This window comes from Saccostrea cucullata, unplaced genomic scaffold, assembly GCF_032062105.1.
Source record: "Saccostrea cucullata isolate Sc308-1 unplaced genomic scaffold, CSIRO_AGI_Scuc_v1 ctg244, whole genome shotgun sequence".
NCBI classification, from domain to species: domain Eukaryota; kingdom Metazoa; phylum Mollusca; class Bivalvia; order Ostreida; family Ostreidae; genus Saccostrea; species Saccostrea cuccullata.
In genome coordinates, this window is record NW_026925056.1 from 197099 (window position 1) to 212585 (window position 15487).

The 15487-nt window shown below is 33.8% G+C and overlaps 2 protein-coding genes across 2 annotated transcripts; one reads left to right on the forward strand and one right to left on the reverse strand.

Moving 5' to 3' along the window:
• Positions 1 to 533: 533 nt before the first annotated feature.
• Positions 534 to 2392, forward strand: LOC134267947 (glutathione S-transferase theta-1-like). The gene is made up of 4 exons (XM_062750154.1): positions 534 to 737; positions 1380 to 1467; positions 1754 to 1907; positions 2022 to 2392. The coding sequence occupies exons 1-4, from the start codon at positions 626 to 628 to the stop codon at positions 2358 to 2360; spliced, it is 693 nt and encodes a 230-aa protein (XP_062606138.1). The 5' UTR covers positions 534 to 625; the 3' UTR covers positions 2361 to 2392.
• A 2485-nt stretch (positions 2393 to 4877) lies between these two features.
• LOC134267950 (uncharacterized) lies at positions 4878 to 13378 on the reverse strand. The gene is made up of 11 exons (XM_062750158.1): positions 13216 to 13378; positions 11602 to 11709; positions 10366 to 10464; positions 8990 to 9148; positions 7710 to 7964; positions 6535 to 6828; positions 6141 to 6427; positions 5788 to 5875; positions 5452 to 5679; positions 5246 to 5341; positions 4878 to 5039 (listed from the first exon to the last, which is right to left on the reverse strand). The coding sequence occupies exons 1-11, from the start codon at positions 13237 to 13239 to the stop codon at positions 4878 to 4880; spliced, it is 1800 nt and encodes a 599-aa protein (XP_062606142.1). The 5' UTR covers positions 13240 to 13378.
• Positions 13379 to 15487: the final 2109 nt, after the last annotated feature.

Sequence of the window (15487 nt, forward strand, 5' to 3'; positions counted from 1 at the left end):
GTGACCGTTCGGCAAGGGATGCTCACTCCTCTTTTGCACCTGATCACATCTCTGATGTTTTGGGGGTCCGTGTTTGCTCCGCTCCAATTTTTATGTACGGTTTAATGGATTTTTGATCTTGAATATACTGTTTGTTTTTTTCTATATGTTTCATACCTCACATAGTTTTGGAGCTGTTGAGAAACTAAATTTAAGATATCTTGATCTTTTGGTAAAACCTTAAACACACTGCATGGGTCAGAAGGCGTCTTACCTAAAAATTGATTGATATTCATGTTGACAATTTTTTTTCTATAAATAATATTATTATTCTCGCGGAGTAAGGAGTTAAACTTACGTCGTCATACCCAGAATGCGGGTATCCAATTAAAAATTTCTATCAAAAGAAAAAAATGTTACAAGTATCTCTTTAAAATTTCATGCTCAAGGGATGTCAGTGCTCCCCTCTTTTTAATTTTTTAACTTTAAAGATAAAACATTATGTTTTTAAAATTCTTAGCTGCGTTCATCACATCTTGATAGTGATTAGCTAAATGATCAATATTTACACTGCAAATGAAGACTGATATCCTGCATTTCATAATACAACCTTGATAAAGGTAGGGTACGTGGGATAATAGTGAACATGCCTCTAAAACTCTACTATGATCTGGGATCCCAGCCATCCAGGGCTGTGTACATGTTTTTAAAAATCAACAATATTCCTTTTGAAGAAGTGTTTGTTTCCATTGGAGCAGGTGAGAGCTGTTTAATTAAGTACATTATACAAATTAAAGTATTTCCATTTACTTGTCTGGTCGACCTATATTTTCACCCCTCAGTTAAATCTACAATGGGTAGTTTGTGAATTAAATAAGCTATTAATAAATAGCGCAAGTATTTCAATATTTAACTTAAAGGTATGTATCAAATGCAAAAATGATTTGCACATCTGTGATTTTTATCTTATTAGTAAATATCGTAAAATTATAACGCTTTAATTTATGGAGATTTGAGTCAATGATTTCAAATGTCGAACATCTCTCTTTGTGTCGTCTTCAGAGCAAAGCGAAACTTTAGAATCATTTTAAACGGAATCTGCCTGTCTGTCCGTCTGGCACACCCGATGGCCAAACAAATGTAGGAATTTCATATTTTGCCTATTTGAAATGAAATTAATGTCTACATAGTAAAATATAAAAAAAATATTCTAAGACTTAATAGGCATGCTATGGTCAAATGGGTTTCTTATTCTTTGTTTTAATGCTAGTACATGTAGTAAATAAATATCTGACCACCTTTACATTTACTTGATTTTTAATGATGCTGAATGATTTTATCAGTCTAATCTAAATACGATATATAAACAGTGGAATGAAAGAAGAAACATATCTTTGTAGGTGAACACAGACAAGAAGAATTCACGAAAATTAATCCTTTCCAGAGAGTCCCCGTCATTGATGATAATGGATTTATTCTAACAGAAAGGTACTATATTACATAATCAAATCACTATTAAAAATATAGACAATTTTGTATTTGAACATAAGATCTTTCTGATATGTAATACATTGTATATTAACATCATACAAACAAGGTAATGTATCCAGCATATAAATATATATAAGAAGGCTAGAAAAACCTATATAAACTTCCAAATAGGAATATCCTTTAAGTATTTCCAATACTTACATATACGTATAACTTAAAAATTTTGTTTGTTGATAATTTCTACCAAATGAAAACTCTTTTAAACTTATTTGTTTCCATGTAGTGTAGCTATACTGAAGTATCTAGCGAAGAAGTACAATGCACCCAGTCATTGGTACCCAGAAAATGATGTGGCAACAGTTGCCAGGATTGACGAGTACATGAACTGGCAACATACGAACACAAGAAACATGTGTGCCATGCTCTTTCAAAACTTGGTAAGAATTGTATTAAAATATAATCTAAGAATTGTATTAAAATGTAATCTAAATAATATACATTTTAAAAAAAACATGCATTAATATTATTTTCTGCAATTTAATTTTTTACAGCTTTTGATTCCAAGAATGAGACGCAAGCCTATCGATTGGGATAAGGTTAAATTTTATCGTAAGAAAGTGGTCGAGGTGGTCAAGCTTTTGGATGAGTATTTTCTTCGAGACCATTTATTTCTCTGTGGAAATGAAATCGCGTTGGCGGATCTTCTTGGCGTTTGTGAGGTGGTGCAGCTCTACCCAGTATGTGAGGAAGGATTATATGAAAGCAACCCGAAAGTCAAAGCATGGATTGAGCGTGTCAAACAAAGACTGGGGTCCGTGTATGATGAGGCTCACGAGGTTATATTTGGGATGAGGGGCATGTTCGACAACAATGTGAACTCCAAGATGTGATTTGATAAGCTGTATACTCAATGTTAAATTAAAATTGAAAAATAAATAGATGTACTAATTTTCTTTTCCCCTTAATCTAGAATTATCTTTAGAAGTAACCATTAATTATCTTCAAAACCATTTCTTATTGTGAAATTCAAAATATTTTTATATCACTTTGTTGGGTTCCTTAGTAATATTCCAGGGTATCATGTTGAACTCTATCTCTCTCTTTTAAAGATACATGTAAGAAGTCCTAAAACTCAGAGAGAATGGTGGGATTTTCAGTCTCACCAACTATCCCACCTTTCTCCCATGGGAGAAAAACTGCCAGATGGTATTTTTTTCTCCCAGTGGGATTTTTTCTTCTCTGAATTTGTACAAATGGGATAATTCGACGGATATTGACAATGAATAATTTTCTCCAATACATTGTTCAACGTGGAATATATCCTATAGATTATGATGAGTGATTTGTCATTGACATCATTTATTGGCTATATTCCATGTTTCACAATGTATGGTATTTTTTTTGAACAAATATCCCAGTTTTTCTCCCATGTGATAATTTTTTTCATTCTATGAATATATACAAATGGGATAATTCAACGGATATTGACAGCATGTGAATATTTTCTCCAATCAGAAATTGTTCAACGTGTCGGGAGTTAAATATATCCTTTTGAATAAACTTTTGAATACCGTGATGTTGTCTTGGCATCATTTATTGGATATACATTTATAAGTGAAATGAAAATTGCAAATGAGAATAGAATTTTTAAGGATTTTTTAAAAAATATTTTGTGCATTATTGGCAGTTGCCATAGACGGATGTTTGCTGACATCGTTTAATATCATTTTAAAAACTTGAAATGAGAATTAAACCGCTCTTCGTGTTATAGAAAACGAAAAAAATTACGATTGCTTGATCTTTAATAAACCTTTGTGTGTGTATTTTTGATTTTTGATAATAGCTACTTTAAGGTTGTTAAGCATTTTAAAATTGTAAAATTACTTCTTAAATCGTATATTAAAAATGAGGAAAAAATACCACTGGTTTTTGGTGTAGAAAATGAAGAAAAACAGAACCTTCATGGACGTTTATTAAAGGTGTGACCGCCTTTTTTGAGGCTCTGTTTTAAGTGTTGTCCCCCTAAAATTGAAAGCGCAATTGTCGGCTGGCGTATTCTTGACATGTTGAAATCGGAACATCATATGTAAAGAATATATGAGTAAAAAATGAAGATAAACAATACCCAGGCTTTTCTTGAGAAAAAAAATGGAGAAAAGGGCAGCATTTGAAGAATTACGTGTTAATTTGACATTTGAGATGATTCTATAACGTGACGTGACAACAAATCCATTTTCAGAAATCTTGTGACCTTATTGGTAACAGTGAAATTTTCAGTATTGTTACATTATAACTCTATTTTATAAATATGCCTATTGTTTGCTTTTGTCAAATCATGATAAAATCTTAGAAAGAAATTCCACGAACTTTTGGATCAACCCTCGTATTTTGCACATGTATTCATTACAAGATCTTCTCCTGAGTACCATTAATTTTGGTCCTTTGACAAATTTGGTACACTTTTAAAATACCATATGCTTGACTTAACCTTTGAATGGTCGGTGTTTGGGATATCATATTTATCAGGTACATCCATTGACACAAGTCCTTTCTTTGAGTAACAACATTTTTGATCCCTTGTCCCTACTGTATGGTTTGCTTTTGTAGAAACTTTAACCCTTATCATAAGATGTCAAAAGGATCTTCAGTGTTTCAAAAATGCATCTTCTCTTTTTTTACGAAATTTTCAGCAAGACTATTCTCCCAGAAATAATAAGATGCATAGTAGCTACATCTGTTACTCACTGAATAAATACTAGACACTACGGTATGACTATGATATCTAGTTACTAGTGTTTGAGGAATTGTACTTAACTTTGCTCTGTGCTCTGATGTAACATTTTTAAAAACCATCAGGGGAACTAGAAAACGTGTATATAGTTATTATTCTGAGACTTCAGTCATGATTTCTCTTATTTCAGACTGGGTTATTGTAACTTGTACCTTGCAAAATGGAATTACTAAATTAACTACGCTAAATGTATATCTTCAAACACTTGAACACTCTATGAAAAGAAGCATTTTAGGTAGAAAAAAATACAGTGAAGACAATCGATTTAAAAACATGCAAATTTTTTAATATTATGAAACAACAACAACAACAAAAAAACTTTTGGCACATGATTGTAAAAAAGAATTAAAAAAAAACATCCTTAAAATCAACACTGTTATCATAATGACATGTGTGTTCTTAAAAAAATATGTTAATTCTTATATCAAATGTACTCAAAAAATATTTTTATGAAATTAAAAGTCATTTCAAAATAATCATCACAGAAATGTCACTGAAAGACTCTGGTTGCAGACAATAGGATAGTGTTTCAAAACTGAATATCCAAATTCTCCACGAATATTCAGAATTCCAAACTGAATGTTCAAACTCTGTATGAATATTCAGAAGTCCAAAATTAGAAGAAAGGCACAGGCGCCACAAAGCAGTGAGAGCCAGAAGTGATAAGAATCTCTGGTCCATAGAAACTGTCTGCTTCCAACAGAGTAAAACTGTCAGGTGACAAGTCTTCAACTAACAAGTCTGTATTGACCACAGGCCTATAGTCCTCTGGGAGTGTCTGTAAGTTTAACATATTCCATAAATATTCAGTTTGCTATATGTTCTTGAAAATTGTAAAAGAGAAATACAATAGGCAAAATTTATGCCAAACATCATTGACAGTTTTGCATGTATGCACATTTGAACTTAAGGTGTGTCAGGCCAACCCTATTATTCGCAATGTTCTCTCGACTACATGTAAATGTGTGAGAAAAATGAGAATACCTTTCTAATAGACATTGGCTGTTGTTTGGACCCAGATTTCATTTGGCTACATTTCTCAGTGACTTTCTGGACAGTGTTACCAGACAAAGAGTTATGCTGAAATATATACATATTTTTACACTTTCATTCAAGTTTCTTGAAATATTATACATTGTTTCATGTCATATTATGTTTTCAGCATTGCTGATACTAAGTTAAATATTTACCATTTGTTCCAGTGCAGACTGTTTTGATGGCACTGTAGTTCTTGATACAACACTTTGAGGCTCCTTGTGTTTAAGGTTTGATGGCACAGTGTCCATTGTCTTTATATCAGCATTAGTAGTATGTTCATGAGTAGAGTCAGTGCTGTCATTATTTTTACCAGCAGTGGCCATTTGTTTTGGTGAAGAATCAACACTTTCTTTCTTATCATCAGTAGATTCTACCTGACCCTGAAAGTATCAACCACATGCTTATTAAAAATTCTGAGTTATCTTTTTTTTCCCTTTAACCAGTATTAATTATTTGCATTGTGTTAGCTAGCTTTTTATTACACCTACCTGTTTTTGCCTGTTCTTACATAATTCTGCCTGGAGGATATTCCACTTGTCTGTTTGAACTTTTGGTGTAACAACAATGGACTCCATTCTATAAAATAACCGTAAATCTGGAAATTTTTATGTCAACATATGGGTCAAAATGCTATTGATTAATTTTTACGTTTCAAAATTTTGGACCACTCTGTTTACATTTCCTTATTGTTGAATTATTTTTAAGAAAAATATTTTTGCAACTGCAGTGAACTCGCAAATTTGCTAAAAAATTATCTACAGCAAAAATTTCCAGATTTACGGTATTCACAAATCCATGCCATTGTTCTTGTGGTAGAATCAGGCAAATTCTAATCAATTACAATGAATATTTAGCATTCTTATGAATTACCTTGCCACCTTTTTCAGTGACAGAACTTGAGGCAGATTTCGGACTCTGAGTCTGATGCAATGTTGCTTCCATTTGCTTCCCTGTGGTCTGCAGCACTGAACTCACAAACATTTTATTTTTACTCCCTTTAGTCCTTGGGCTGTTGGGAGTGATATTTGTAGTTGTCTTTTTCTTTGACTTTTTAGTCTTGGCCTTTGTTTTTGCCTCCATTGGGACAACAAATGTAGGTAGACTCTGTGGTCTCAGACTCCATGATTCCTGATTCAAAAAATGATATGTATTTTTTTTTGTTTAAAATGGTTCTGAATTTCATAATGAAGAATTTAACGGGAAAGAAAATAAATAAAATATAAAAAACAACTTACAAGATGACCAGCAGAAGACCTCTGGGCAAAATCTGCTGATTGTCCAATTGTTGCAGTTTTTGTCACATTACATGTAGGTGAGGGTGTCATCGCAGGTGAGTATGCACCATTGTAGAAGCAGTTACTACTGACGCCATGGACCATTTGAGTTGGTTGATGAACGGTCTGGTTATATACACCAGTAACTGGCACACTGATATTCTTGGTAGGAACTTGCAGTCGTGTTCTGTTAAACCATTCGTTTGTCACAATAGTTGGAGTATAGCCTTGAACCTCACTTTTTCTAGGTAATGTCTGTTCATAAATATAACAAATTAAAAATTAATCCTTAATTTATCATTTAGTATTTGAATTTTTTAACTTGATGGTGTGTTCTAATGTAGATTGATTGATTGTATATTGTTTAACGTCCCTCTCGAGAATTTTTCACTCATATGGAGACGTCACCGTATGCCGGTGAAGGGCTTCAAATTTTGACCTGTACTCGGCACTCAGGGCCATTGAGCAGTGAGTTGGATCTTTATAAGAATTTTGCCAACGCCTGCCGCTGACACGGGACCTCGGTTTAAGATTAAGGTCTCAGTTCATTTGCAAAGACTGGCCGCAACTTTCACTTCAAAGTGCCGAGCGCATGGCGAAGGAACAGTTGCTACCCATTTTAACGACTAGGTCAGTCGCGGCCGAGGTACGAACTCACGACCTCCCGATCACGGAGCGAGCGCTCTACCGACTGAGCTACCGTGAACGGTTTCTAATGTAGAAGAGAGTGCATTAGTATGTATGTATAGATATAAGCGTATACATTGTATGTGCTTTCAGTTTAAAGGAGTAGTGATTTGAAATATCATTGCAAAAGGTAATAAAAAATACTAAATTTGTTTGAAGAAATGAATTTCAGGCCTTGACTTTTGTGCATTGGAACCAATAAATTAGTAGAAACCTTGTTTTGATAAGTCACAGTAAGTTTTGATATAAAATCCAATATATCTGGAAACCATTGATGGAGTGTTTTACTTTTAATCTCAGAATCAATAGGGTATTCCTTGAGACAAAGATACCCCGGTAGTTGTTTTCATTCCCCTTTTTAAGAATATTTCCTATTATTTCAAGATCAAATATGTAGATTCTCTTGTTTATACAATTCTTTAAAATAAGATACAAGTACCAGTACTCACAAGTTCATTTGCAGAGACTGGCTCTTGTAGCTCTGCCTGTGTCAAAGTCGGGTTAAGGACATAACCAGCAAAAGTATTCTGAGCTGAGGGATGAATGTGTCCCTGGCTGTTTATGGCTAACTGTTGTACACTGTATTCTGTTGGCTTTTGCAGTATGGTTTCCTGAGTTGGTTGCTGGATGGACACCCATGGTAGGGTCTGTCCAGATCTCAGCTCATTCAAGGTCAATTGTGGCTGTACATTTGCAGGTTCAGTCTACAGAGGAAAAAAATTCATCTTTATATAACTGATTCTTCAAACTAAAAAATTTTTGAAAAGTTATTGCTACCCCATCTGACCTATTTTTTAGTTCCCTACCGGTGAAACCGGCCCCATCTGGGGGGGGGGGGCATGCTTTTCCTCTGCGTCTGTCCATCCGTCCGTCTGTCTGTCCCGCTGTCAGTCTTTCCCACTTGGGTTTTCGCACTTTTTTTCTAAACGCATGCAGATATTGAGCTGATTTTTGGTATGTGAGTGTATCTTGATGTGTTTGAATGTCGTTTTGCTTTATTGACTTTTGAAGGAATTGTGGTATTTTTAATTTTTCATAATATGGTTTAAGATCGGGTTCGTTCTGTACTAAATTAATGATTCAAACGAGATTGTCATGTTAAAATTATTGATTTGAAACTTGCTGGTTTATAGTGACAAACTAAATATAATATTCTATCGTTAAATTTATTTTTATGTTAAAGGCATGCTAAAAATTTTAATATCAAGTATTTTTACCAGGGTCATAACTTTTGCACCAGAACACAAATGGTTAATGCTTTAAAATAAATATTTTTTTCTGAATGCTGGATAGATAATTGTTATTTAAACCATGTAAAATGAGCTGTTTTGACCGAACCACGTATGTATGTATAATGACATTCACAGATATCTCTCTTTGCAAAACAGATTAAGTTATTAATTTTCAAGACATGATAAACAAGCGATTACCGAAATGTCCACATTTTTTATGAAAAGGGTTTTATAAAATGACATCATAAAGAACAAAGGGAATCCGGTATAGGAGTATAATAGGACATGTATTGCGTGTGCAATACTCTCAGAACGCTTGTTTAGCATGCTTTCAGAAACACATTTTTATTGGCCTTGCACAGAATCAGATGGGCAATGGCCATTACTATATAATCTTTCTTCAACTTATCTCGTTCGGGGAAAATAAACTGAGACAAAAACGTAAAAAAAAAACAGAAAATATTGCATTAGTGACAGTCTTGGCATCGTTTACACACCTGTAGTTTTACCCTTGTCCCAGGTAGAGAGGGATACACAGTACAATTGGTGACATTAGGGTTCCGAGGCTCAGTGCTGGTGCCTGAGCGACCATTAGAAAGAACCGTGGAGGATATGAATTGTTGTATTTGTTCATTGCTCAACAGAGGTTTTGCCACCTGTAAAAGAGTGCATAAATAAATACATGAATACATACATGTAAATCTAAACAAATTTGCCTTTATTACAGATATTCGATGTTGATAAATGTACATGTGAAAAATAAAACTGGCTAATATATAGGATGTGATTTACATGTACTAGGAGATTTGGGCATATTAGATTTGTTTGAGTCAGAAGTTATCTTTCTTTTTTTAAATTAACATTCAGTTTATGTTATTTATCACATATAATGTTATACAAACCAGAAGTCTCTGTCGAGACTGTAGCTTTACTGGTTTGTACTTATCAAAAACCATTGCACTATTTTATGTATCTTTGTGAAGTCTACTTGTGTGCCAACTTATTTTGAAATCAAACTAAAACTGTAGAAGGAGTAGCGTTTTAAAGGAATTTCACAGAAAATTCTATTTTTAGTAACCATGGTAACACTGTTCATCGAAATCAAAAACCTATGCATTATTCTATGTATCTTAGTGTAGTTTACTTGTGTGCCAAGTTATATTGAAATCAGACCAAAACTGTAGAAGGAGTAGTGTTTTAAAGGAATTTCACAGAAAATTCTAATTTTAGTAACCACGGTAACATCGTTCATCAAAATCAAAAACCGATGCACTATTCTATGTATCTTAGTGTAGTCTATTGTGTGCCAAGTTATATTGAAATCATTCACAGAATCTCTCTGTAGAAGGAGTAGCGTTTTAAAGGAATTTCACAGAAAATTCTATTTTTAGTAACCATGGCAACACCGTTCATCGAAATCAAAAACCGATGCACTAATTCTATGTATCTTAGTGTAGTCTTCTTGTGTGTTAAAAGTAATATTGAAATCAGACAAAAACAAAACTGTAGAAGGAGTAGCGTTTACACAAGGAATTTCACAGAAAATTCTATTTTTAGTAACCATGGCAACATCGTTCATCGAAATTAAAAACCGTGCACTATTTGTTGTATGTTCATTGTAGTTTTCTACTTGTGTGCATAAATAAATATTGATATATACATGTAAATCTAAACAAAATTTGCCTTTATTACATTTATTTGATGTTGATAAATGTGCATGTGAAAACTAAAACTGGCTAAGATGTAATTTACATGTACTAGGAGATTTGGGCATATTAGATTTGTTTGAGTCAGAAGTTATCTTTCTTTTTTAAATTAACATTCAGTTTATGTTATTTATCACATATAATGTTAATTAAAAAATATCACTAACTCCCTTTGTGACCACTCTGCCAGCTGTACGAGAGGGTCCAATGTTTTGATATACTGCTTGATTGGTGGCTTGAATAAAATACTTTCTGGGTTGTTCAACCTGTTGTATAAAATATTATGTACATATAACAAAAGAATAAGGGTCCAAATCAAATGTAAAATCGAAATAATGTGGAAAATATTCTGCTTATAAATATAAAGGATGAGGGAAAAGAAAAAGATCGGATCGAAAGGCATCAGGAACAAGAGGCCTATGGGACACATCGCTCACCTGAGCACTTTGGCTGGGAAAGAAGCAGAAACCAATTTATTATTGAAAAGTTTAAACCAAAAAGTGGTCCAAACCAATCCTTTAAGGGGAGAGGGTATGAACTGAACAAACTTGAATCTACACTAACTAAGGATGCTTGCATATTTCTTTCGCTACCTGTGGCTTTAATGGCAGACCTTTGCATTTAAACTAACATTGCCCCCACCCCACCCCCCACCCCCAACTAAAATCCGACCAATAAAGGTTTTACTGTCGTTGAGATATTTTTCCTATACCTACCTTAGTAAAACTTTGTGCCCCCCCCCCCCCCCCCCATCCATAGGGGTCGTGATTTGAACTAATTTGAATCTACGCAACCTGAGGATGCTTCCATAATTATCCATGTAAATATGATTAATCGTGGATTTTCTATTCTTAAGAAGAAGATTTTTATTTTTAAAGAATTTTCTTAAACTTTTTAAACTTTGATCGGCCATTGTTGTCCTGCCCTACCCCCCAGGGGTCGTGATTTTCACAAACTTGAATCTACACTTCCTGAGAATGATTCTTCAAAAGTTTTATCTTTCCTGACACAGTCGTTATTGAGATCTGAAGAATATTTTTATAACATGCACCAAATTTTCACTATTTCTGAATTACCTTCCCTTGAAAGAGGGCATGGCCCTTCATTTGAACAAATTTGAATCCCATTTACCCAAGGATGCTTTGTGGCAAGTTTGGTTGAAATTAATCCAGTGGTTCTGGAGAAGAAGTCGAAAATGTGAAAAGTTTACAGACAGACAGACGGACGCCGGACAAAATGTGGTCAGAAAAGCTCACTTAAGCTTTCAGCTCAGGTGAGCTAAAAAAAGATATACAGAATAGTCCAGAGAAGAAATCGATGAAGGGAAATTTATATTTCATATTTTGAACTTACTTTTCTACATCAATATTATATATAAGTAACATATATAACAAAACTGAGACCTCCAGATCTCTCCCGGAAGTGATGGGCGTGGTCAAGATGTCCACTCCCATCCTCCCGTAAATACGCGAGGCAGCTTCCGGGTCGGGAAACTGAACATCCACTCTCTTCTGAAATGAATAAGAAAAAGTGTTTGAACAATTCTGCTACCTTAAAAGTTTGTGGACCGTTTACGTTTCTCTATAAGTTTTGTCTTTAACAGTACTATTCCACAGTACTTCACAATTTTAAAACTACTTAAAAAAACAAAGCACAACAAAATACTATGATATATTCATAAAGAACATTGAATTTTATCAATTGGATTTTTTTTTCAGTATAATTAATATAGATTTTGTGAATATAAACTTGTCTATATTTTTTATTTTTGCGTTCTCTGTAACATTTTGTTCACATTTCCAATTCTAAAAAAGTACATTTTCATATACTCATTATATCTCCCAAATACTTTTATATTGGATCTTATATAACTTGTTCATGGGCGAAAACAGGATTTGTGATAGGGGGCAGTGGGTCCAGGGGGCTAAATCCCCGTGAGCTCCTGTGTTTTCTTGTATTTAGAGTAAAACCAGGCACAATAATAGTGGTAATGCTAGTCATATCATAGTTTGAATGAAGGAGGTCCAGATGGGGGAGCCACGGGAAGCTCGTTTTCGTGTATTTTAATAGTAAAATTAGGCACAAAAAAGTGGTATTGTACCAAAGTATGGTATTATTAATATTATTCATATCATACTTTGACAATTTTAGGGAGCGTGCGCCCCCCCCCCCCTTTAAATCGGCTAGTGTTGTTACATATGTTCTTGTGTATAAAGTTAACTATTGAGCCAAAAAATAATTTTAATTTTATTACTCTGCAAAATCTAAAAACGTTAATTACAAGATTTAGGAGTTTTAAACTTCAAATTCATCAAAAGATGCTGATTTTCGTAACTTTAGTTTATCGACCCTTACCCAGACCCGATATGCTGTATGGTCAAAGGGAAACAAATCAAATTTTTATACTGGTATGTACAGGCTTCGACAAAATTTCATTCATACACAACCACAGTAATTACTCTTATTTGACTACATGTATATTGCAACAAAAATGTGCTTTTCAATGAACATTTACGCCTATGTAAAAAGTAAGCCTAGGTTTTGAAACACAGTAAGGGGCTCTGAGCCCTTGTGTGCAAACTTTATCTCTGACAATATTTAGAAATAGGCCTAGTTTTCAATTTCATGCATACGCTTAATTCTAAGCAACCATCAAAGCGGTAGGATAATCATGATACATGTATAATGTGTACACATTTCCTATTTTCTAGATGTAAATTGAACAAAGAGATCTAATATAGGCTTAATGGCGAATGTGCAAATTCTTTTCGAAACAGCATTCCTTTTTCATTTAGTTGTATTTTAATATCGAACAGAAATTACAAGTTGTTGAATGTTAAAAACTTCATACAAATTGCAAATTACAAAAAGTACCCATCCCCCATCCATGATTAGGCCTAATGCTATTATAAAATTTACACAGTCATGTTTGAGTTTTTGAGTATCTTGAGTATCCCTCCCTAGCAACAGTTTTAATCAATGTTTTCTCTACAAAATCAAACAGATATGTCCATTACCCTCTTATAGCTCTGACTGTTCATTTCTGTAGCTGTATCGACTGTTTTCTATCAATATTTCAGAAAATCTTCGCTCAGCGAAAATCACCTCTTATCTCAACAACTGATGCTTAAACAATGAGCTGTAACCAAAACACATCATGCAGCCTAGCGATCATGACGTCATCACTTAGTCAACAACCAATGAAAAACAATGGACGAATTTAGCAGCTAGAATTTCCTCGGAGGTTATTCCCTTCCGAAAGGAATTCAAAGAACGGTGATAATGCAAGGAGCTCTAGATACATTATTTAATTTGAACATTTTCGAAGTTATACGACTACAGTAACTGTCGTCTGCTTTTTGAAAAAACAATTTTAGAGTTATCCTTCTTAGGTTAGTAACGCATGACTCGGCACATCTCGGCCGATTCGTACCTCATCGAAATGGGACGGAATCATCCGATGTTTGCCGAATGATACATAGGTATAAAGGGAAATAACTCTTGCAAGCTTATTTAACAGAAAATAATATCTGAATGATTGGGAGTTGTAATGAAATTTAAAAAAAAGGTCTCAAAGTCTGTGGACATATATCTAGATTTTCTAAAAATATGAAGGTGAGACTACGATTAATTCTATTCTCATTTGTGTAAAAGAGATTGCATTTCAATATCCATGTATCTATAATCTAAGTTCTACGGTAACGTAGAGCGTAAGGAATACTAACTTTGCTTTGAAAAAAAAAGAAGATTAGTATTACATTTCCAAATATTTATTTTCCTTCAGATTCCTTGCAAATTAAAAAAGGTCCATGTTCTCATGAATAATACGTGATGAAAAAGAATATTTCCATTGTGGAAGTAAAAAAATGTGCAATTTAAATGATCGTTGAATGACAAGAAATATGTGACAAGTCATCAGAAAATTAATGTAAATACAAGATATCAATGAAATATTTGAGAATTCATGAGGTACATGAACTACAACGCTTCACGCCTGCATATTTCATCATGAATCAGTAATGCGAATTTCTCAAAAATTTAATTCATCTCTAGACCACACTTTTTTCATTCATGAGGACGGGGCCCAGAGTGAATAAATTCTGTGCGAATATATATACCGATATAAAACCAATTGATATTTATTGTGTAAACGAACCAATAGGAGAAATGCACGTTGATAATTAGCACCGCCTATTAGCCTACATCTTGTCAAACCACGATCTAGAGGCTGTATATAAATGCCTGTCTTCATCTGATCTGAAAGAATCGAAATTTTGCAACGATGAATGTATACGTTCTACTGCATGTCGTAGATCAACAATCAGTGTATAAGTGATGAACACTGGTGAAGATGTTGTACAATAACATGTACCTTCTGAATGATGCACTTCAGCGGATCCAGAAGGGGGGGGGGGTATACGTGGGTTGCACCCCACCCCGTTAGGATTTGCACACACACAAAAAAAAAAAAAAAAAAAAAAAAAAGAGAAAGAAGTAAGTCCCAAATTTTTGTTGTGTTTTTACTGAAGAAAATGTTTAGTGAAAGGCTAATGTTGTAATATATAAAGAAATTCGGTTGTGAATACATAATGAAACCCCACCGCCTTTACAAATTTGGATTCTCGCGTTCGGAGATATATTTTCCTTTCAAAAAATTTCACGGAATTCATACAATAAGTTCTTTTTCCCAGGTTGATCAACCTCCTACTTTTAAGAACCATACTCCAGCCGTTATCCTACTGAGTTATTTAACTACATGTATGTGTAAAACGTACGTTATAATAATTCTTTTCCCCCTCACCCCCCCCTTTAAAAAAAATTCTAGATCCGCGCCTGATGCAGACCCAGAAAGCACTCAGGATTTTTTTTTTTTTTTGGTCAGGTATAGAAGTAGCGACTATACTGATCTTCAAGTCTGAAAGGACATTTGTTAGGGATGGAAAGGGGAGGGGGGGGGGCATCGCCGATTGAAATTGTCATTTATGGCGATCGACGAATTAAAAGTGAAATAATTTTATTTCTTCAAATATCTGTTTTGTAAATCTTCATAATGTATAAAAAAAATATTTGAAAAAAATTAATTGCCTTTTGGCAAGTCAAGTATTTTTATAGGATTAGAACCATCATCCTCTGCTATCTTGCACAAATGCCTGCATGGTAATGTACCTCGATTTATTGTGAGTAATAAACATGTTAAAGTAGATATTATTCAATGATAAAACATTGGGAAAATTAAAAAAAATATATATAATTGAGGAATGTACCGTCTGTCCGTAATTCATTCATGGT

Coding starts and splice junctions, on each gene's coding strand:
- LOC134267950 (XM_062750158.1), bottom strand. CDS start 13,239: ATGAACAGTCAGAGCTATAAGAGG. Junction 9,149..10,365: donor GCAGAGTGGTCACAAAGGGA/GTTAGTGATATT, acceptor ACTCTTTTACAG/GTGGCAAAACCTCTGTTGAG. Junction 6,428..6,534: donor GGTCTTCTGCTGGTCATCTT/GTAAGTTGTTTT, acceptor TTTTTGAATCAG/GAATCATGGAGTCTGAGACC.
- LOC134267947 (XM_062750154.1), top strand. CDS start 626: ATGCCTCTAAAACTCTACTATGATCTGGGATCCCAGCCATCCAGGGCT. Junction 1,468..1,753: donor GGATTTATTCTAACAGAAAG/GTACTATATTAC, acceptor GTTTCCATGTAG/TGTAGCTATACTGAAGTATC. Junction 1,908..2,021: donor CCATGCTCTTTCAAAACTTG/GTAAGAATTGTA, acceptor AATTTTTTACAG/CTTTTGATTCCAAGAATGAG.